Here is a 23,257-nt window from a genome sequence, read left to right on the forward strand (position 1 = left end):
GGTGTCTTCTTCTTCTGTTTTGTTTATGGCCTTCACGATCCAGACTTGCTTTTGACATTTGACACCTTGTTATTTGTCAAATGTCACATTTAAAAGTCAAAACAAAGGCAATTTTTTTTAAAGAAAACCAGCTAAGGTTAATAAATGTTTATTTTTAATGAAATAGAAGAATAATAGATACCCTTGCATCACTGTAGGTGAAAGCAGTAAGTTAAATAAAATTTTCAACTCAATTCATCTTTATTTTACTTGAAGTTAGTGAAATATTAATAAGCATCTTTGATAATTAAAAATAAGTAAATAAATCAATATTTCAGAATATTTTTCACACACGGCACGATCTGATCCCATACTTAGCTTTTTCCAAATGGCTGATAAACATACATAATTACATATATAATTTTAATATACTTATTATATATAATTAACACCCAGACAAACATCGATGTTCATCACACAGATATTTACCTTGGGTGGGAATCGAACCTACAACCTGGCTCAACTCTGGCTTCGAAGGCAGGGTCCTACCAGCTAAGCCATACAATCAGCCAAAATTTTTTGTAAATTTTATTTGTATTAAAACAATTGTCTTCAATTCCAATCTAATTATAGTAAACAGTATCCTGGCTAGTTCAAATAAAAATAACATGTACATAAATTATACACATTCCTATTTAATATTTAGTACCTAAGTTAAAAATATTGATTATAAACTTAATGATTTCTCTTTGTATATTTCTGATAAATTTGAGACAGTTAAAATAAGGTCAAGGGGCTATTAAAATAATACTATTTATGTATGTATAATTGTGTGCTATTTGATAAAACACTGAATAAAAATGTAATTATTGCTTATCTTATTAGATTCATATAAAATGAATATTTGTACATCTTAAAATTATTTTCTAGCTGCATCTTTTGGTTTGTTTTTAAAGTTCTTCCCCTTTTTCTTGGCTTTTTTTCTAGATTGTATAGAATTATCAGAATCAGAGTTTTCTGATACCATTTTTGTTTCTTTCTGTTTTGACTTTTTCGTTTGAATAGCGGTTGCTACATAGGCTCCTTTTCTAAATGTTGATTTAGCTTGTCTGTTTTCAAGAAGACTTGGGCGTTGAAGAGATTGGTTATTTCTTGGTATTTCGGTAAAGCTTGTATTGTTTAACTGAGCAATCTCTGTTTTACTATGTTTTAATCTAGAAAGGGAAAGTGTTAATATTAATAAAAAAATATTTTTTTAATATTAACGTCTCAACCACCGAGAGGCCAGATCCGACCGCGACACAATAGATTTTCTATTGTGTCTGTGATTCTGGGGCCTGATGGATTAATAGCAAAAAGTGAAATTGTAATTTATATACAAGTTATGCTTAAAGACAGATAATGCTTATGAATCGAAGAAATAGCTCATATTTCGATATTTTAGTATTGACTTTGAGCATATTACTACACATACAGCGTTTCCCAGTAATGGTGAATAATCAATGGTACATACTCGAAAGGTATGAAGGCGTAATAGATGGTATAGATAATAATTACTCACTTTCCCTTCTTTTTATATGTTTTGCTAGTTTTATTACTTGGATCTAATGTGTCTTCGACAGATGGTACTTTCAATGAAACCTTTTTGGATTTGTACTTTTTCTTCTTCTTCATGTCTTTATTTTTCTTTTTTTCATCCTCTAACTCTTCTAATTTTTTCGAACATGATCTGTGGACGAGTTTGGCTTACTTAAAATGATATTCTTAATTAATAAATATAAATGTTAACTGATGTTATGATATAACAAAAAATATAGTAAAGCTCATGATCAATGATGTAGATCTAATAGATTTAATTAACACTTTGTATTTCACATTACATTGTTAGAAGTTAAATAATTAAAATCCTTAAGTTAATTGTTTATGATATAAGCCTTCCGCGGTTAATGGGCTATCTAACACAGAAATAGTTTTTCAAATCGGACATGTAGTTTCTGGGTTTAGAGTGTTCATCCAAACAACCAAACTCACCGGCTTTCTAATATTAGCATAGATTACCTGAGCAATGCCTCGCTATCTGTAAAGTAAGAATTCATTGCAAAACTTGAAATGCCCCACGATAAAGGACCTTTCTCATCTTCCTGTAGTCCTGTCCAAAAATTTTTCTTCAATGCATTCAATTTTACTTGTAATTCAGATGGTTGTGTGTTTCTGCTCTTGATTTCTGCAAGGCATCTACAAAAATAATATCGTGAGCATTTCCAAGATATGAATTAAGAATGTGTTCAAATATTCAATTGAAGAAGGAAAGTCATAAATTTAATGTTATCAATACTCGTTTATTTCAATGTTTGCTTACCTCGTCGGAGGTAAACGCCTAAACTGATGCCACGACGCGGGGTTAAGTTTGGGTTTTTGAATCGAGTCGTCGAACATAGACACACTTCGTGGTCTTCTACATTTCGGTTTTTTTTCACGGTCCGAATTAAACGGCGAATCATTTGTCTAAAATGAGTTGTTACTTAGTACATACACTTATTGACAATAGTTGAAAAGTAAATAATTCAATCAGAAGGAAATAAAATAAAAGTTGATACCGGAACAGGAAAAATTTTAAGCTCCGGAGGCATTTTCTTTTTTCGACGGGGTTTATTTTTACTAGATGTTTGCAAAAGTTTATGTACTCTTCTTACAGGACTTAAGTTTTCTTCAACTGAATCGCAATCAGAAGAAGTCATTGCGTCTGATGTTAAATCTATTGTTGCTCTTGGGACCTGAAAATTAGATGATAACTGAATGAAAAGAACAATACTTATGTTGAAATAATTGATGTATAAAATATAAATCTGGTCAATAAAGTGTTAAAGTACTTTTAAAGTTTCACGTTTTGTTTTCTTCTTTTGGAGTTTATTAGGTTTCTCCTGTAGAATTTGCTGCCGCCTCGGCCTCTGTAATTAAGTATTTGAATAATTGACTACCTTGCATTACTACATTACTACAAATTTGTTATAAGTGCAGTTTAATGCAAACCTCATTCGATCTATTTATATCCGGAAAAATTGGTGACGGTGGTGGTGCAGATTGGATTACACCAATTTTTGGTCTTGTAGCAACTGCTGCCTCCGAACTACTACTGGAGGTATCACCCTCATCACTGTGAATGTTATCTCCAATTAGTTACTTTAAATGTTCGGAAATTCAAAAAAAAATACAAAACTTACCTTGAATAGTCAGACAGGTCAATATTAGTTGGCTCATCTGCATTCGATCCTTCTTTTAAAAGGCGTGTCACTATTTTATTCCTTAATCTCTCTTTACTGGGGTCATCATCATAAAAATCAAGGAGAGTTTCGCAAAATGTTTTTCCTAAGCTTTCGTAGTCTTGAACTGAAAAGTGTGTAGACATTCTACTGCCAAGTTCTGACCCTCCAAAGGATGCTTCCATTGTATAACTATTAGCTATTCCTAGCATCCAAACTACAACGCGCGCCGTCCCTTCTTTACTACGCTGAATTCTAAATTTGCAGTGTTCAAAAGAAAACTGAAAACATGAAAGAAGTTGAAAATGTGTTTTTTTTTCGGTAAAAAATATAACAAATTTATTGAAACATACTTTGTCGGCTGCGTTTTTATGTAACATTAGAGGAAACACCTGTTCTTGTAAACGCTTATCTGAATTTCTTCTACTTTCGCAACCATATATGAAGATATTATGTTTACGGGAGTGAGCGTGAAGGTCTACATACATTGCTATTCCACATTCCTCCTGCAATCTAGTAAGGATAAAATAAAGTTTGATCATTATCAATGAACATTTTTTTCTGAAATTTACCATACCTGCGGATCATAACTTTCGTGTGCCAAACAGGTGGATATGTTTCTCGGATAACAGTGCGATATTGTCTATTTAAATCCTTTCCAGTTAGTGAACAGCGATTGTTACCAACAATTACCTGAGAAAATAATAAACATATAGTTAGTTAAATTTACATTTCAAATTAAGATCTCACAAAACAACTATCCAAAAACTTTATTTACCAACCCCATCTGGATTAAGCATTGGAACAAGTTTGAATATGAATTTTTCTCTCAATTCGCGAGCTTGATTAGAATCTCCGGTTAAATAGTCCATGAATCCTTTCATCATCCAGGATGCTGGTGTTTCGCCAGGATGGACTCTAGCGGTTATAATGACCGCTTTCTTTTTCTGCGATAAGAATTCTTTTAATCGTATTGGATTATAAATTATACAATTTAGAATAAAACCTAAATATATATTTTTTAACCTTTTGTTCCATTTCATTTTGGTTTTGCGGAGCAGTCACGGTAAGATAATATACATTATTGCCTGCTAAAGTTCTGCAAAGAAGCCTCAGTTTCGAATAAGTTGATTTGACTGGATGTGCTTGTAACCTCGAAAGATATTCTTGCAAATCAGAATACGTATACGGATAACAGTGAGCAACATAAACTGCGTCATCCGAGTGTGGAAACTCAATATTGAATGTTAACGTATAACTTGGAAATTGTTCCTCCTCTTCACACCTGTTGATTATGCTATGTTTTATTTTTGCTCTGTGTGTGATATAATATACTTTTTAGTTAATAACAAATAATATCACTAACGTGGGATCATTCTTGTAGTATGCGATATTGTCACCGCATCGTCTCCAACCGATCGAATGCAACTGAGCGTCCTTGGTCGAGTACAGTAAAGGTCGCATGCCTTCATTATATAAACTTTCTGGCTTTGATAGATTAACTATGGAAAACCTGCAATGTAAATTATGCTGTACGTGCATCACAATAATAAAAATTTAAATTATACATGTAGCTATATGAATATTACCTATACATCATTTGTTTCCTTGTATTAGATACTTTAAAATAGAACCACTGCACATGTCTGTTTGTGTATAGATCGGTCCGAAGATGAAGTTCATAATAAGCAGATGTTATCTTTATAGCTTTTGCAAGATTACCGCTTTCAAAGCGGGATTCAAATCGTAATTCATCGTCACCTCCAGCACTTGTGCACGCTGATAAAAATAGACGTGATCCACCGACGGTTGAACGACTAAACTAAAAATATACAAAATTAGGGAAATAAGTTAGGTTGCACATAATTTCATAATTTTCTTATGATTTCGATACTATTTTTTAACTCACATAGTTCACTGCACTCATTGGATAATATTGAAAAATTACTGTGCCGGCTTCCTCACCAACTGGTTGTGGTTTTAATTCTTTACCAGTAGGCACATAATAAGGTTCAGGTGATGCCGGACTCCAACATATGTGTTGTATTCTTTCTTCGACTACCTGATAGCATTGTTATGTTAGTACTGTTTTATACAATTTTATAGAGCAAATTATTATACTTGAATAAAAAAAATCTCAATGGATTATTATAGGAGTAGCCTTACTTGGCATTCTGATGGCCACCGTGGTGCTTGCTGTGGACAATCTAATTCTTTCGGCAGTGCAAAGAGGTCTCTCGGCTCCTTCAATTTGGCAATGGTTTTAAACGTTTTTATATCTGTGTTAATTTCTAGTTGATTCGTTTTGATATTGTTCTGAAGGAAGTTCGAAATAAATGTACCTGCAAGAAAAGCTATTAACTTATTAAAAAAATATATTTGAATACATGACTTGAAAAAAATATCTTGGTGTTAAGAAGTAATTCTATTTTAATTTTACACAAGATATGTAAATAAAATTATCGTTCTCTATAATATAAGTAATGTAACGTTTATTGATATAAATTAACGATGTCTTCCTCGTTTCCAAGCTTTGTTATTCAATACCTTTATTACAAATAGGAAATAATGAAGCTTGCAATGTTTTTACTTGATCTAAATTCGCTAATAAAATATTGTCCCGCAAAACCGGATCTCTGCTAGGAAAGTTTAAAGTAAGTGTCGTTTTTTCCGTAAATTCTTTCCTTTGTTCCTCTCTCTCAATCATCATGACGTTTTCTTGGACGGATTCCAGTTGTTTCCACCATAACATTGTACTAAAGTAAATACGAACTTGTAAAGTTTAAAACTTTTAGCTATTTAATCTTATCAAGGCATTTCGCAGCGTTGTACTTTCAGTCGCCATGGTTGCACAAAAATATTGTGTGATGATAAACGATTGATTTTCGTCGGCGTGTAACCTGGCGAGTGGAGCGACGCACGAAATTATACTGAAGTTTTTCGGGGGCGTTGTAAAGTTAGAAAATGAAAGCCTGATGTCACGTCACTATCATAACTAACAAGTGACGATAGCTTGCGTCAGCAAGCTTTTGTTGGCAAGTCATAAAATTATAGCTTTATCAATTAAATGTTCCATTAATTAATTTTTGTTCTTAATTATTTAAACTTAGTAAATTAATTGTAGTATTTAGAGATAACTGTTCAAATATTTAATTTAATATCTATTCTCAATTTATCATTAGTAACTAATATGATGAGTAATAATAAATGTATAAAAATTCGAATATTACCCACCGCAGTCTTCCTGTACAGCAGTTTGCATAAAAAAAAATCATAAAATCTAGATACTAAGTAATTTAAAAAATAAAGAGCTTTCACTTCTACGTATTTTTTTACAAATTTTTGCTTAATTCGATACAAAATAACACGATTATATAAAACGTATGAACACTGTAAGTTACGCTACTGTTCCACGTAAATCTGAAAGGTGACTGCACTTCTTGGTAAAGTGTTAAAGTTCGATGGAAACGTGCAAACTTCGTAATCGTTAAACTTTTTCATATAGACATGCGAAGAAAACAATGTTCAATAAAGTTATAGGCAAAAGCCAGACAATGGGCTTCAATCAATTCTTGTAGACGACTGTAGTTATTTAAAAACTGTACTGGATTATATGGATTGAAGACTGTAAACTACTATAGTAAATATAATTTAATGTCTTATACTTATTAAAGATTTATGGTCCGTTGATCCAATTCTTTTGGAAGCCAGAAAATTGTCCTTCATTTGCATTTGGAGTAAGTACCTACAAACTTAATAACATAGCTCTAAGTATACTGATAATATTATAGTTGTCGATCTAGCTTTAAACAAATAAGTTCTCTACCTTATCATAATTGTATTTCTGTAAATCCGTGTAATGTTGTAATAAGGTATAGCAATATGCAGCATTAAGAAAATCTATAGAAGCCTACCTAGAGTTATCTTTGGAATAAATAGGTATGTGGAACACAACGGTCGCTAAGGTAACGACACTAGTGAAGTCGATAGTATCAGTATCTAACAAAACATTAATAAATTAAGTTGTTAATGGTTTTCGCAAGATTTTGTGTGTGAGATAAAAAACGTAAGTAATAGGCCCTTATTACGTTAAGCTAACATGCAACCTTGTCAGTGTGAATATATCCATGTAGATAATAGATTCTGCAATGTGTTATGTATTTAGGTTAGATAATAATTGCTAAATTTCAACAATGCTGAGCGAAAATGTTTCAACAATTATAATTCATACCAATTTGTGTATAATATCAGACTTGAGAATATAAGCTGTCTCGATTTCATTGATGAGAATAAATCTGCCTCAACATTTTAATATAGTTTCTCTGCATTCTTCAATATATAGGTACGATGATCTCGTACTTCAAAAGTCAGTCTACTTTTTGTCAAACATACGGGAAATTTACTTTAAGTAGCTAATTAATTAAGATTTTAGAGTGGTCAACAATTTGGTTATTCTCCTATTATTTAAACATTAGACATGACCTCGACCGCTAGAGCAATTCGTTATCGTAATGGATTGTCTAAACTGCAGCTGATAACAAAATAGAAGTCGCGGGAACATTAAGGCCCAAACTATTTAAAACTTTAAATTATAAATATCTAGATACATATCTCACTATATCCAAACTAATAGAAGGGTTACCCTTAGAATGCGTAGACAACGTAAAAGGGCGGTAGGGATTGAGAAGTGAAATACGCGAGGTGATTGGCCGCACCCTGGCACCGCTTGGTGCGGATCGATCAGGGGCTTTGTCAATTATATTATCAATGAACATACCCCCTACGTACTAAAAAAAACTCTTAACACAATACTTGTTCTTATTTGAAATAACATAAAAATTTTAATTTAAATGCACATTTTAATGTACGTAATTAATCTACCTAATCGTTATGCATTATTCGAGTTTTTACTTCAATTATTTCCTTTTTAATTCCTGATTTCTATTTTTTATTTTAGGTATAAAATAAATATTTTTCTTGTTTTAGAATTAAAAAAAAACATGGGTCGTAAAGTTGTCGTAGCCACTTGTACTCTAAATCAATGGGCCTTGGATTTTGAGGGTAATTTAAGCAGGATTTTACAATCTATTCAAGAAGCGAAAGAGTTGGGAGCTCTTTACCGCACTGGGCCTGAATTAGAGATATGGTAATTTTGCTATGTTGATTATTAATTTTTGTTATGATCATAGTATGTATTTTGTATGTATTTAGTAAAGTATCATGTATGTATATTTAATTTACCTATTCTCATGTATTTTAGTGGTTATAGCTGCGAGGATCATTTCCATGAGCCCGATACATTTCTTCATAGCTGGCAGGTTCTTGCAGAGTTGCTTAAGTCGTCAACATGTGATAATATACTAGTAGATGTCGGTATGCCCGTCCAGCATCGTAATGTATCATATAATTGTCGTGTAGTTTTCTTGAACAAAAAGATATTGTTGATACGACCTAAGATGACGCTCTGCGAGGACGGTAACTACAGAGAATCTCGGTGGTTCTCTCGATGGACAAAGGTGGGTATTTGGAACGAGTATTTAAAATACGTAAAATATTTTTTGGTCATAGATAGATAATTAATTCACATGTATGTGAGATTTTTTGGCTTTCGTTACAATACTTAAAAGATTGACTGCGATGGAATTACGCCTTCTTCTGAGTTGACTCCAATCGCTATACTCTTTGTAAAACAGTGGTTTAAGCATTAATATATTTTTCTAATTATTCCCAATAACTCTAGCTGTAGAAATACCTATACATATTATTTTTCCACAAAGGAGAAGCAAACAGAAGATTACTACTTGCCTAGAATGATCACGGCGATAACAAACCAAACTACTGTTCCCATTGGTGACGCTGTTATAGCTACGAAGGATACATGCATTGGCTTCGAAATTTGTGAAGAATTATGGAATCCTCGAAGGTATATCATAATTTAATGACTATCAATATATTTCCTTTGGGACTTAGCTAAAATATTAGATGTTAATCGGAGTTGGGGGTAATAAAAGACTCTTCATTATGAGATTATGATTTTGTTTAGTTATTGCATTCTGTTTTGGATTGAGTTGAAAGATAAACATTTTTTACCTATTCGATAGCATTAAATGCAAGTTATTAATATTTGAAAAAATTTAAAGAGTAGAAAAAATATATAACACTTGGATCAAACCAGCATCATTCGCAATCCCACCATGATTGAAATTTTTCTATTCCCTAAAAAAATTCAAGAAGTATGTGTACTTCTATTAGTCTCCCTTTCTGTACCACGCTAATACTTAAAAAAATTAAGGTGATGATGATGTGAGGTGTGATGAGATGGTAATATTTTAGTCCCTATAATGTGGGGTAAATACATTTGGTATACACTTGAAAAATTTTTACAGTCGCCACATAGATCTGGGCCTCGACGGCGTAGAAATTATATGCAACGGTTCAGGCAGTTACACGGAACTACGAAAAGCGTATGTGACCGTGGACTTAGTAAAAAGTGCGACGTTCAAAAGCGGTGGGGCGTACTTGTTCAGTAATTTACGAGGGTGTGACGGACAAAGGATTTATTTCAATGGATGCTCCTGTGTTGCTGTGAATGGTGATATCGTCAGTAGGGGATTGCAATTTTCTCTACAGGATGTGGTCTGTTACTTTATTACGTTGTATCACTTTTTATATGGCTTATTGGGGTATTATTCTAAAAGGGCTCAAGGAAAAATAACAATTTTATAATTCTGGATGTATATTTAAACTATAATATCTATGTATATCTCCTCTATTTCCGATTGCATACAAAATGGTATGTAAATTACATTCATAGTATTTTTTATAATATTAAATATGCTATGAATATAATTTACACATCATTTCGTATATAGTTAGTTATTATCGCATTTTTTTATTCAAATTGAAATAATAATGAGAAAACAGGGTAAAATTTAATAAGTAGTTAGTTACTAAAAAAAAAAAACAATTCTATTTGTTTTTTAACTACCTATTTAAATGTTCGATTATTTCTTTGTTTTTATTTTTTTAACAATCAGTATTGAACTAAATTTGGTAGAAATATGTACATTTTAAATTCTATAGGACATAAGTTCATAAAATTTTTAATAACACAAATACAAGATGTCGTCATAATTTAAAGATTTTTTATAAAGTAAGAAGAATCGAATAATTCTAATTATAAAGGAGTCTGAGTCTGATTTGCAGAAATTGGTTATATTTATAGTAAAATGTCTTTTAACTCAAACCTGAGAATCATATTTCATCATATCTGCTTGCTTTCTTTTATAACAAACGAAATTAAACGACATCGCAACTCGCAAGTAAACCATAAACATGTTTTAGGAGGTCGTTACTGCCACGATCGACCTCGAGGACATTAGGTCATACCGTGCTAAGAAACGGTCTAGATCTCATCTAGCCGCGTCTAGCGCACCATTTCCAAGGATCACAGTGGACTTCGCTTTATCCGATAATGAAGATATTCACCTAATTGCCAATCCAGCGATCGAATGGCAGTATTTGAGCCCGGAAGAAGAAATTGCTATGGGTAAGTAAAGTAGTACAGTAGGATGTAATTCACCTTTTAAATTATTATTTTTTATTTATATAAATAAATGTAAAATATAAGTAAGCATTTCTCCTGAAATTTATATTGTAAGTATATTGTTTAAGTTTATAAATTATATAAGTTTTCTGGTAGTATAGGCTATATTATGTAGAAATAGAGGTAAGTACTTACATTAAATTTGTTACAAATACTTAACTTTGCCAACATTATCGTATGCAGTTAGCAGTTTACCCTATTTTGACTGACATCTTTTAATCTTAACGTCGTTTTATTAGACTTTTAAACCAAACTGTTAATGCTGTTAACCCATATTATTATATTTTATACAGGACCAGCATGTTGGCTATGGGATTATTTACGAAGATCGGGCCAAGGGGGGTTCTTTTTGCCCCTAAGTGGTGGGGTGGACTCGTCGAGCACTGCTTGTATTGTGTTCTCCATGTGTACGCAAATTTGCGATGCAGTACAGAGAGGAGGTAAGTTTAAAAAAGATCGATATACCTTTAATAGTTGAAATCCTCTGTAGTACATTTTTGGAAATTAAAAATGTATAGATTGAAAAAAAGTTTTAAAATGGGAAAGTGTGTCGCACCGTTTTGACTGTTCTATTTTCTATAAAAATTAAAAAGGTAGGTACATAATATTGTACTTCCCACGGAGTTTTTAATCTTATCCAAATGAAAATTTAACGTGTTTTTAACAATACGAATGTGTAAAGATTAGTTAAAAAACTTCTAATAAATGACAAAATAAATAATGGCTTTTTGCCAACGTCCGTAATCCATCTAACGAGTTATATCAGCGACCTAAATTTATTGAACTCTGCTATAGATATCTGTATGATATCAAAGTTTCGTTTAAAACTGGTTATTCGCATGTATAACATTACTTCTTATCTATAATCGGCGATAACAAGTTTAATTTTAGGATTTCATACGTAATTTTTTCCTGTACAAAAATGTATTAGGAAAAATCATCTCTAAATTTTTAAGCAATATCATAATAAAAATGATATAATATTCAAAAAAATTATTCAGAAAATGAAATAATAAAAATAAAAAAAGATTTCCGACCACTAGGCACCGGCGAGATTCGAACTCACGATCTCCTGTTTACTAGACAGGCGCTTTAACCAACTAAGCCACGGCGCCGATGTCTTATACGACGAAATAAGCGTATAATACGTTCTTTTCTCTGACACGTGTGATGATGTAATACGTTCATATTAATCTTGCTTATGTCGTCCTTATGTTTTTATAAATAAAGTTTAATTTCAATTAAACCTTATTATCATTCAGAATGAAAGTTTTGATGATTTTTGAATAGTTTGCAATAAATTAATATTATGTATGTTCCATTTAATATACATAATATTATAGAGCTGATGATTATTACTACGTACAGAATAATTTAATACAAGTGGTTCGACCCGGCTTCGCCCGCAGTAGGTACGTATATAATATAACGAAATCGGCTATGCAGTATTATATTATTCATATAGTAGTTTTTTTGTAATAGAAATGCTTTGTTTTCTAATATTTAAAATAATATAATAATAAATAATATAATATTTAAGGCCTGGATTATAAAAAATCCTTTACCCCTTTACCTTTCAGATAGCCAAGTTCTATCCGACGTTCGTAAGATAGTGTCAGAATCAGATTACACCCCACTCGATCCGAAGGAACTTTGCAATAGAATACTGGTCACATGTTACATGGCCACTGAGAATTCCAGTGAAGAGACGAGACAGAGGGCTAAGCAGGTTGTATATACTAATGGAATGATGTATAAAGTTTGTCTTCTATTACCTGACCGGTTGGCTTGGTTGGTAGTGGCCCTGCCTTCCAAGCCAGAGGTCGTGGGTTCGATTCCCATCCGGGGCAAATATTTGTGTGATAAACATAGATGTTTGCTCGGTGTCTGGATGTTAATTTATCTATACAGGGTGTCCCACTGTTGGTATACTAAGCTCAAAGGAGGTTATAGTTTTGCATACGCTGAGTACGTAAAAAATACTTATAAAATTCCAGACGCATTTTTTTTTCAAATAGATGAATTCTTAAAACTCTATGTGTACACCCCTAACAAGCAACCCGCCTAACTTTGCCACCAGCAAGTGAGCTATCGTTTAAGATTATGTTTTCATAGATGAAATGTTCACATTAGAGAAGCGGTATATGCCGGCTGCGCGAAGCTAGAGAAGAAAACATGGATTTTCCGGAAAAATTTATCAAAAAATTTTTGACGTAATTTTTTTGTTTAAGTATTTTTTACGTGATCAGTGTATGCAAAACTACAAGTCCCTTCGCGCTTAGTATACCAATAGTGGGACACCCTGTATAAGTATTTATGAAATAAGATCATTATTGCAAGAATATAGTTATTCTTATAAAACATGAAATTTTTAGTTGTCCACCGAAATAGGGAGTTACCATTTTCCCATACTAATCGACTCTGCAGTGAGTGCAGCTATTGGTGTATTTCAAACTGCTACTGGACTTGTACCGAAGTTTAAGATCAATGGTGGCTGCTATCGAGAGAATCAAGCATTGCAAAACATTCAGGTATTTATAAGAAGCACATATCATAGAAATTAGAAACAGTTAATGTTAGAAATGTGAATATTATTAAAGTTACTATGTATTTAAAAATTAAAATGTATCAGAGATCGTACATTTTGTATATATTTTTTGTCTTTTACCAATAGTTGCTATATTACATTCTTATACATTTAATAGGTGCTTGATTTTTGAAGTGAAAACTTCTTTAGCGGCGTTGGGTATAAAATCTTAAACTCGCGTCAGGACACGTGACCTGATCGAAAAAGCGTAAGACGGATGGATATCAAACATGCTCAACGTTAATAATCAAGTTTTCACTTCTGCCGGCACTCCCGGAGTGCAATCTTTTTTTTTCTTTCAGGCTCGTCTCCGCATGGTATTCGCGTACCTATTTGCCCAGCTAATGCTCTGGGTGCGAGGCAAGCCGGGTTGTTTGCTAGTGTTGGGTTCTGCGAACGTGGACGAGGCTCTACGGGGCTATCTCACTAAGTACGACTGTTCTAGTGCAGATGTGAACCCCATTGGTGGCATTTCTAAGACAGACTTGAAATCTTTTCTGCGTTTCGCTGAAATGCGGTAAGGTTATGTAATTTTAATTTTAAGGGTACTTTTAAAGGTGTATCAATAATGATTTTTACTAGATATCTAAAATTGCTAAATAATAATGAGATTATTATTATTTAAATCTATACTAATATTATAAAGGTGAAGAGTTTGTTTGTTTGAACGCGCTAATCTCGGGAACTATTGTTCCGATTTGAAAAATTCTTTCGGTGTTAGGATAGCCCATTTATCGAGGAAGGCTATAGGCAGAAGTGGAGCACTGCGGGTAAAACCGCAGGGCACAGCTAGTTGCTTAATAATAATGAGACCACTATTATTAAAATTGCTAAATAATAATTTATTTATTACCCTTCTATATGTATGTTACAATTAAACATTTCAATTAATATGTACATATGTTTAGTTGTTTTTCTATGCTTTTCAAATGATAATCTATTATTTCGATATGTCTTCAAGGACTCCCTGTATGTTTCATAATAATTAACATAAGTATTGGATTGCAATTAATAATCTCTTTTTATTTCTTTTATCTTTCCGTTAAACAAAATTTATACAAAACATCAAAGTTAATAACATACTAATTAGTAACTACAGGTATAAAATTTTATTTTATTTTTCAGTTTTTCCCTGCCGTCTCTATCAGGTATATTAGAAGCTCCGCCTACAGCAGAATTAGAGCCTTTAGAGGAAGGAAAGATCACACAAACAGACGAAGAAGATATGGGAATGACGTACAAAGAACTGTCTGAGTTCGGTCGACTGAGGAAAATGTACTCGTGTGGACCGTTTGGAATGTTCCAGAAATTAGTACACACTTGGAACGAGAAGTGTTCCCCACAAGAGGTATGTATAGGTCGCGTTATGTAAAAAGAACGCTGCGCATTGGCGATTTATTGGTCTATTTGGTGTTATGAGGTGGTATAAGAGTAACAAATATGTAGTTGCGAAGCCACGACTCGAGAGCATACTTCAAAAATAAAATAAGCAGCAAATAACTTTCGTGCTAAACTCGATACATGCCAAAACACACCCCATCACTTTCATCCAGCGTTCTTTTTACATGATTCGCGTTATATCTATAGATGGATTCGTAGATATTGAGCAAAATTATTTTATTTATTTCATGTTGAAGTCTTTATTGAATAGCTTAAAAATAGTAATTATAAAAATGAAGCAGAACGAAAAGGCATAATTTGCATAAAGGCAGCCTTAATGCTGAACAGTATCTCTACCAGGCTACCAGGCTACCAGGCTAACCGGAAAAATAATGAGCCCATTATTTTTAATTAGGTTGTGATGAGACAAAAAATCCCTAAAAAATGAGCGTGTTAGAAGTGAAATTTCTTTGTCAAGATTCAAAGATACCAAAATCGTCGCCTAATACTCCATGACGTGACGTGGTATTGCCATGGCGCGATCTTGAAACAAATGAAATAATATCCATCCACATTTCATTGGCCCATTTCAATGGCTGAGCCACGGTCAGACGAATCACTTAATACAAAAAGGTGCAAAAAGTATACAATACGGTACTAGCGGTCCACCCCGGCTTCGCCCGTGGAACCTACATGTTTAAACTATCCTATCTCTCAAGTTGGATCGAACTGCACATGGTGTGCGAATTTTATTATAATCGCTTAAGTGGTTTAGGAGTCCATTGAGGACAAACATTGTGACACGAGATTTATATATACATATTAAGATTTGACCGGACGGCCGGCCCCGTCGCGACACGGTGTAGCGTGAATTATCCTTAATATACACTGAAAAAATAGTTTGGAAAATCGAAAAGTGCACGCCTCATAATTTTTTTAAATAATTATTTATTAATTATTATTTTTGTTTATTTAATAACAATTAAACCACATCGAATCAGACCCTGAAAAATGAAAGGGTTCTATTCCTGAGCATACTCAAGCGTAAGAGAAAAAAAAAGACTCGATTAGTAAAGTATTTCGGTCGCTATCGTGTTAACAAGAAAATCCTCCGCACATACAGACACACGGACGTCCAAGACAGAACTTTTTTAAACTGTTTTTTAACTAGTTTAAATAACAAAAATGACATCAAAAATATCATGAATGTCAAAAATAGTGTTTTTTCTTAATATGTGTGTGTATGTTATTACAAGTGCAATGTATGATACATAAAGACATTTTAAGTTTGAAAAATCAGATGTTTTGCGCGAAGTGGCAGTAGTACCCACCTCAACGCTTCGCTTATGAGGCGTGCAATAAAAAATAATAGTACAGAACAATGGGAAAGGCATAAGAAGAACAATGTTTTTTCTGTGTCAGTTACCGCTGTATTCACGAGGCGCAGACATTTCTCATAGGTACCTACTCAATTTTTTCATTATCAACATCATTTTAGTTGTATGGTGTTTCATACGCAACATAAATGGGAATAATTTCCAACAAAAAAAAATATATTGAGCGGCGGCTCATACAAGGCGTTGTATCCATACGATAATAATATATACTTAGCTGATATAATTATAAAGCTGAAGAGTTTGTTTGTATGTTTATACGTCCTAATCTCAGGAACTACTGGACCGATTAAAAAATATTGGCACATACTGGTACATAGGACACATTGTGGTACTTTCAGGTGGCAGATAAAGTAAAGTACTTTTTCCGTTGTTACGCGATTAATCGCCACAAAATGACGGTTCTGACGCCATCTTACCACGCGGAATCTTACAACCCGGATGACAATCGCTTCGACCATCGACCTTTCTTATACCCTGTGCAGTGGAATTGGCAGTTCAAGAAAATTGACGAATCGGTAAGAAAACCTTTTACCTTTTTATTACACGCTTTATATTAGCTTCACCTGTATGTTTGTAACCGACTTCTTTGGGCGCGATTTTGACCCACTTTAAACGGCCAGATTTCGTTCAAACTTTGTAGGTTTATTAAGGACCGATGACAATACACTAATTTGATAAAATTTTTTCGGTTTTCTATAAAAAGCGTGTTTTTTAGTTTTTTAAACTATTATTATTTCAATTAACAACTATACTTACACACCTGTTAAAACTGCCCGAGGGGCGAAGTTTGTCTAAAAATGTATCCTAATTATGCAAGCAAACAAACATACAGATGAATCTAATGTAAAGAAATTAAAGTCATTAAGTGTCGCTTATTGGCGCGCGGTTCAACCAACTTACACTTATTTTTACTATGACGTATATTTTATGAAAAACCTGAATATTAATTCTGACTAAGCCGTTGTCTGAAAACAATCATAAGTAGTTTCACAATAGTTAATTGAATCAGCTGTACAAATATAATATACGTCGTCAAATAAATTTTATTTGGATTTAATTAAGCGTATAAAATTCCGCTACTTATAGATCTTTGTTTTGCGCCAATGTTTACCTATTTTATTTCATTATAGAAGGTTATTTATACTAAAATCTTACATTTTTTTTTCATTTTTATAAGGGTCAGTTTCTCAACTTGCTGCTAATCACTCACTGATGGCCTGTTCAATTATTTGTCATTTAATATGCAACATCAGGTTTACAGAACTTATCTAGAAGTTGTAAAACTTGCTATAAATATATTATTTATGTTAATTTGTGTTATACATGAATAAACATGTGATTGTATTTTCTAGAAGCTTTTTATTTTGTTTCCTTTTTCAGGTGGCTCTTATGATGCATAGATAGAGTTACTACTTGGCAAGAACTTGAAGCAATATTCATTAAATATTCCTATAGTATCGGCATTCTAGTAACTAGTGAATGTTTTAGCACACCATAGTGTATGTTATATTATATTTATAATAATTTTACAATGATGTCGATTTTCATCATTAATAGCTGTGTTATAAAATAGTATCTTTATTAATTTATAACAGGAAAAAATGTATTTTTATGAATAGCTTTTTAAATCTTGCTTATTGTGTTTGGTTTTCAATTGAATTTTCATATTTAATATAAGTAACGTTATGTAGATGGGGTAATTATTGGGTTTTAATAAATAATTATGAGTTTTATTATTCAAAGATTCATTTTATTTTTATTTCCTGTAATCTCAGATATTATTTTTATATATTTTACATATTTCAATTAAGTAAGTATCTAAAAAAATGGGAAAATGTCCAATGAATTCCGCGATGTTGTGTTTATTCATATTATATTCTGAAAAAGAAAAAAAAAACAGCGTTAGAGTAGCAGGGCTCCTATTTCTCTCTAGTTTGTTAAAAGTTAAAACCTAACCTAATCAATCTTCGTATTCTAGTGACAAATTACTTAATTCATTCTTCATTTCTCTAAGGGCCGATTATTCAATGCTTGGATAAAACTTATTCGTCGAATAATGTATAAAATTACCCTTTTTAAAACGTATTCTAATTGCCCGTATTTGACAGTTTACGTGGCATTTTAATATTATCGTGTACCTATACCTAATACTTTATTGGACGGATAAGTTTTATCCAAATCCATTGAAAAATCGGCCCTAAATATACTTAAGTGAAACAATCATTATTAAATATTTTTAGTGAAAAAAAGTAATAGAGTATACAATAACATAGGTAGGTAACGATAGGTTGCGTGATTTTGGAAAATCACGCAACGAGGGATAAAATCTCATGTATCCTGATTTCCCTGCGAGATGTACACACAAAAAGCTATCTATAAAGCTCAAAGGATTAATTATATTATTTAGCTCAAGTGTTCGTTCGTTTACGACCAACGAAGTAATTTATATGAGTATTTTCAATATATTATACAGGGTGGAAACCTGAAATGATTTTCAGTTATATATAAATTCTCAAACACGGCAAGTATTCAAAACTCTAAAAATGCCGTTCTATCGTCGTTTCCTTTCAGCAATATTTGCTATCTCCAGTATTTCAAGTACTTTTCCTCCACCCTATATAATATATACCTACATATAAATTTTAAATATAAAAATATTTTTAACTATACTTACTATCCAATTTTTCATCATATTATCTGCTTCATTCATAATCTGCCCAAAGAAACCTAAGAGAGAGGCGTTTTTAATCCATAATTAAATATTGATAATTATTATGCTATTAAACAACCTAGGATTAATTAAGTTTGAATTGAAGATATGAATTGAAGTGTGAAATAAGATATTCGGACGAGGGTTTTTTCCTACGTGTTATTTCATATTTTCCACTAAAGAATAGATGAAAATTCCAAAGAAAAGTTTATCATTCCTGGCTGACATAGGCCCGATAGACTACAATTATATAGTTAAATGTTAAACTTTGTTTACTGTAAAAACGTCTTCCCAGCTAGTATAATAGTTAAACAAAAATATAATTGAATGGTTGTTTAGTATTCATATTTGTTTAAATAAACAAAAATCAATAATGCTAGCACAGATTTAAATACCTTTATGGGGGTTGAATATGAGAATACTTTATGTCAATCGTTTATATACCACGCAATCATACCACGTAATTATTGTTGTAAACAAAAAATATTAAGTAATTTTTCCATTTTGGAATTGTAGTTGTAATAAATGTTTTAGGACGTTGTATTTTCGAAATTTTGTATGCCAATTGTTTGGCGAATTGTGTGCACTATTTTTTAGCTAATGTGGACTCTGCATTACCACAATTCTAACAAAAAAATGATTTCATTTGGAAATGTAATACTGCAGGCTACAAACCAGGTTTAGACGGTGAAGGTGTTGCAGGTAAGGAGGGTGTTGTTACGGCCGGTATGGTTGATGGTATCGATGCGGGGCCTGTTGAAGAATCTGTAACATATTTAACGTTTATTGCAGTATATAGATGATATTATAGATAAATAAGTAATTCGATATAGATGATAGATGATATGGGATTGCGATAGACAATAATACCATTTTTATTTAGACAATAAGCAAATATTGCAACAGTTAGTATTAACAAATAACAAAAAAGCAAATAATGCAAAAGTTACTTAATTTTATTTTCAAAATCGCGTTCACTAGACTAGGGTATAATGAGAAATAATTTTATTTTAATAAATATAATGGTAAATAGTTACTTGGCTGAAATAGTCTATATTATTACCATGAATGTTGTATATTCAGAAGTTATTACTTACCCGCTGGCTTCGCAAACTGTAATAGAAATATAAATGATGAGTTGAAAAGAAAATTTTAAATTTATATTTAAATACGTACGAGAAAGCAACTTTAGAAACAATGGAATGAAATTTAAAATATTCGAGAAACCTCTTTACAAAAACATATTACTTACTCAAATAATTAATTATGGATAATATCGGCTAAATACGTAATGAATATAAGCATATTAAGTTTATTAAATATGTATATTTTTCTATTAATGTTAAAATATAAATAACAAATTACGAAAGGCTACTTACTGCACCTATGAACATCACTGCTAAAAGCAGAACAACAAATAGCTTTTTCAACATGTTTGGAGTCTTTATGACGCTCTCGGCAGTTGAATATTGGCTTTTAAGTAATTTGTTGAGTTTATATATCACCGGTAGACGCAGTACAATATTATGTGAACACCTGAACAAATTTTAAAATATGCAGACGTAATACAAAATATTTTTGACACACGCTTTGTTAAAATGTTAAATGACGTATATGGTGAATATCGTGTAAGTTTTCCAGGAAGTTATGGATTCGTCATCACCGTTTTGTTTATATAGAAGGTCGTTTAATTAGAATACTTATAATTTATAAAATATACCTATATGTATTATATTCCTTTAACTTCAGAGGACGACTTGATGTGACTATTCTTAACAACGCAGTTGTGAAAGATGTCATTAATTTATTTTATACCTATGTATCTAATACATTTGAATGAGCAATTCGATTTTAATGAAGTTGTTCTTGCATACTTTATGCTCTTGCATACTTCAATTAACCTCCTGGTTTTAGGGGTGATTAATCGATCTGGCAAGGATACATTTAAAAACAAAATATATCGACCTAAGTTCGGTCACCCAGGAAATATTGCATTTATAAAAATAAATGTAAGCAATATGATTTTAATATTGACTAAGTATAAAAAAGAGTAGGTACCTAATTGTGTGAAATATTAACAGGTTTTTCTACGTGTCCTTTTTAATAGTTTGAACATGTAGGTAAAATAAAACATTTCATTTTAAGTCAGGCTTCTTTATTTCGAATAATAATATGAAGATACGTTATTTTATTAGTATGATATTGATAGAAATAGCTAATCCAGAATTTATGTGTGTTCACCCATGAACTGCATTGTTTAAAAGACCTGGAAAAGAACTATGAGGTCAATTATATTTGTTTTATAAAATATTATCTATTATCTATAAATAGGTACAAATAAATTGAATTGGAGTGTCTGTTTTTAATATTGAAATAGCAGCACTTTACTTAATGCACATAGACATATACACTCAAAATAATACATTAAAAAATTGTCTGTCTGCTGGTTCCGGCTAATCTATGGATCTACTCGACCGATTTTGAAGGGTCTTTCAGTGGCAGAGCAATGACATGAGCATGTATAGTGCCACAAACTTATCTGACCCGGTGACAGTGTGTCACTGATGTCGCTTTCTTTTATATAAACAAAATATTCCGTATGAAAAGTCTGTGAAAATGTGACATTTCAAAATGGCGGCACGTAGTTCCAGTTTTTGCCACCGGGTCAGATAAGTTTGTGGCACTGTACAGTGCCACAAACTTATCTGACCCGGTGGCAAAAAATGGAACTACGTGCCGCCATTTTGAAATGTCACATTTTCACAGACTTTTCATACGAAATATTTTGTTTAAATAAAAAGAAAGCGACATCAGTGACACTGTCACCGGGTCAGATAAGTTTGTGGCACTATAAAGCTCAAAAATAAGTTACTACTTGTTTTATAATTATAACTAGGCTTCTTTTATAATTTCGTGGACACAGCCAGTATCACATAAATGTTACCAGATGTAGGACTTATTATAAATGGAGCAATTACATATGATTTTAAATACATTGTATGATTTATAACTTACTGGTCTCATTACAGATTTAAGGAAATTCTTTGGAAGACTGAATAAATCCATTAGCGGTCCTTCGTTACCTGCAAAAAGCGGGAACAACAGTAATGTACCTTCATTTGCTTGATAGGGTCTACATTTGTTTACAACCTTCCAGCGTCATTCAACATTATAGGGAGATATTTTTAAATATAGAAATCTAGCTATCCTATCGTGTCAATACCTACGTTATTTTATCCCCTTGCATTGGCAGTATCTATCAAGATCTTAGCAGAAGCCTACATCATGCCAAATTTCAACCGGATCGGTCCAGTAGTTTGGGCTATGCAATTGCGCATTGATAGTCAGAAATAGATCAGACAATTCGTCTTATATATTTACATTTTATATATATTATATATTATATAAAACATAGAAAAGAGAAAATATACAGGGGAATAATGCATACAAGAGTAACTAACCATTATTATTTGGGGTGTTAGGTTGTGCATCAGGTTTCGCTTGAGGATCTAAGAAAAATAATTGTTTAAATAGTGTTCATACAAAACCATTAACATGCTGAAGTAAAATGTAAAACTCAATATTACGATGAGGATACAATTTAGTATATTGTGCTGAAGGCTCAGCTTAGGCTAGCCACTTCATCCAATATTTTTTTAAAGATATTTCAGGCCGTTAGGTAATCGACGCCTTCTAGCGACTAGGCAAGGCTATATTCAAAGGCTATTGATAAAGAGACTTAAGACAGGAATAGGAAATATTAATCAAATGCGATTTAGGTATCTCGTTTGCGTATTACTTGAACTTATTTTTTGTCATATAGTTTTCATCAATAAAAACAAAAAATTGCTTACCATCAGCTTTAACATTTGCAATCTGTAAAGGATTGAATTTTTTAAATGCCTGAAATGTTTATTTATATCTAATTTTTTAATGTGACTAAAGTATACAAAATAAAGAAAGAACAACTTACGTTGCTGAGGATCAGCGTTGTGATGACGAGACCGATGAAAAATTTCTTTAACATTTTGAGTTTATTGTAAGCTTATTTTTACTAAGGAAAGTAAGCCTTTGCGGCGGCATTCTAATATTTATATATACTGCGGGTTTGTATACATACATATAATACACACACACACATAAGGGCTCCCGCACACGGGCCACCGGCCACAACCACAAAACGCCGCCACCGGCATATTTCCTGTACTTTTCATACATTTTATATGGACTCGCCGCACACGGTTGACGCCGGTGGCCGCCACACGCTACACGCTTCTAACTTCTCGTGGCAGCGCTTGTGGCTGTCGCGAGTGGTTCGTGTACGGCGACACTAAACAT

General features: G+C 32.3%; 2 protein-coding genes, 2 long non-coding RNA genes and 1 other non-coding gene across 7 annotated transcripts; 1 reads left to right on the forward strand and 4 right to left on the reverse strand.

Annotated features, from left to right (window-relative positions):
* The first annotated feature begins 91 nt into the window (after positions 1-91).
* Positions 92-17,951, forward strand: Nadsyn (NAD synthetase). Of its 2 annotated transcripts, none has more exons than XM_089704421.1 (13): positions 92-206; positions 8,226-8,385; positions 8,500-8,755; positions 9,017-9,162; positions 9,626-9,875; positions 10,584-10,788; positions 11,139-11,285; positions 12,426-12,574; positions 13,221-13,376; positions 13,735-13,949; positions 14,558-14,780; positions 16,548-16,724; positions 17,590-17,951. In XM_089704421.1, exons 2-13 carry the CDS (start codon positions 8,240-8,242, stop codon positions 17,611-17,613), a joined length of 2,094 nt encoding a protein of 697 aa, XP_089560547.1. In that variant the 5' UTR covers positions 92-206; positions 8,226-8,239; the 3' UTR covers positions 17,614-17,951. The 2 variants fall into 2 exon arrangements, with proteins under 2 accessions (XP_089560547.1, XP_089560546.1); XM_089704420.1 differs by having other exon boundaries at positions 122-254.
* Positions 775-6,000, reverse strand: LOC149482185 (cytosolic carboxypeptidase 2-like). Its single transcript, XM_089704424.1, has 17 exons — positions 5,787-6,000; positions 5,406-5,581; positions 5,149-5,301; positions 4,829-5,061; positions 4,606-4,752; positions 4,266-4,524; positions 4,022-4,186; positions 3,817-3,932; positions 3,593-3,752; positions 3,201-3,520; positions 3,010-3,133; positions 2,850-2,927; positions 2,577-2,753; positions 2,339-2,484; positions 2,038-2,214; positions 1,541-1,708; positions 775-1,193 (listed from the first exon to the last, which is right to left on the reverse strand). The coding sequence occupies exons 1-17, from the start codon at positions 5,989-5,991 to the stop codon at positions 899-901; spliced, it is 3,099 nt and encodes a 1,032-aa protein (XP_089560550.1). The 5' UTR covers positions 5,992-6,000; the 3' UTR covers positions 775-898.
* TRNAT-AGU (transfer RNA threonine (anticodon AGU)) lies at positions 11,887-11,960 on the reverse strand. The gene has a single exon. It is a non-coding gene; the product is annotated as a tRNA-Thr (tRNA).
* A 1,611-nt stretch (positions 17,952-19,562) lies between the features above and the next one.
* On the reverse strand, positions 19,563-20,407 carry LOC149482187 (uncharacterized). The gene is made up of 3 exons (XR_016316747.1): positions 20,299-20,407; positions 20,017-20,032; positions 19,563-19,684 (listed from the first exon to the last, which is right to left on the reverse strand). It is a non-coding gene; the product is annotated as an uncharacterized LOC149482187 (long non-coding RNA).
* A 656-nt stretch (positions 20,408-21,063) lies between these two features.
* LOC149482188 (uncharacterized) lies at positions 21,064-22,988 on the reverse strand. 2 transcript variants are annotated; one of them, XR_016316669.1, is made up of 5 exons: positions 22,893-22,988; positions 22,774-22,795; positions 22,381-22,428; positions 21,935-22,002; positions 21,064-21,185 (listed from the first exon to the last, which is right to left on the reverse strand). It is a non-coding gene; the product is annotated as an uncharacterized LOC149482188 (long non-coding RNA). The 2 variants fall into 2 exon arrangements; XR_016316671.1 differs by lacking the exon at positions 22,381-22,428 and having other exon boundaries at positions 21,111-21,185; positions 22,893-22,971.
* Between the last annotated feature and the right edge of the window lie 269 nt (positions 22,989-23,257).

Source organism: Colias philodice, chromosome 15 (assembly GCF_061535455.1).
Source record: "Colias philodice isolate Cphi_HAF_F1 chromosome 15, ilColPhil1 Martin Lab GWU primary, whole genome shotgun sequence".
In the NCBI taxonomy this organism is placed as follows: Eukaryota; Metazoa; Arthropoda; class Insecta; order Lepidoptera; family Pieridae; genus Colias; species Colias philodice.

Coding starts and splice junctions, on each gene's coding strand:
- Nadsyn (XM_089704421.1), top strand. CDS start 8,240: ATGGGTCGTAAAGTTGTCGTAGCCACTTGTACTCTAAATCAATGGGCC. Junction 10,789..11,138: donor GGAAGAAGAAATTGCTATGG/GTAAGTAAAGTA, acceptor TATTTTATACAG/GACCAGCATGTTGGCTATGG. Junction 13,377..13,734: donor AAGCATTGCAAAACATTCAG/GTATTTATAAGA, acceptor TTTTTCTTTCAG/GCTCGTCTCCGCATGGTATT.
- LOC149482185 (XM_089704424.1), bottom strand. CDS start 5,991: ATGTTATGGTGGAAACAACTGGAATCCGTCCAAGAAAACGTCATGATG. Junction 1,709..2,037: donor GATAGCGAGGCATTGCTCAG/GTAATCTATGCT, acceptor ACTCGTCCACAG/ATCATGTTCGAAAAAATTAG. Junction 1,194..1,540: donor ACATATAAAAAGAAGGGAAA/GTGAGTAATTAT, acceptor TTCCCTTTCTAG/ATTAAAACATAGTAAAACAG.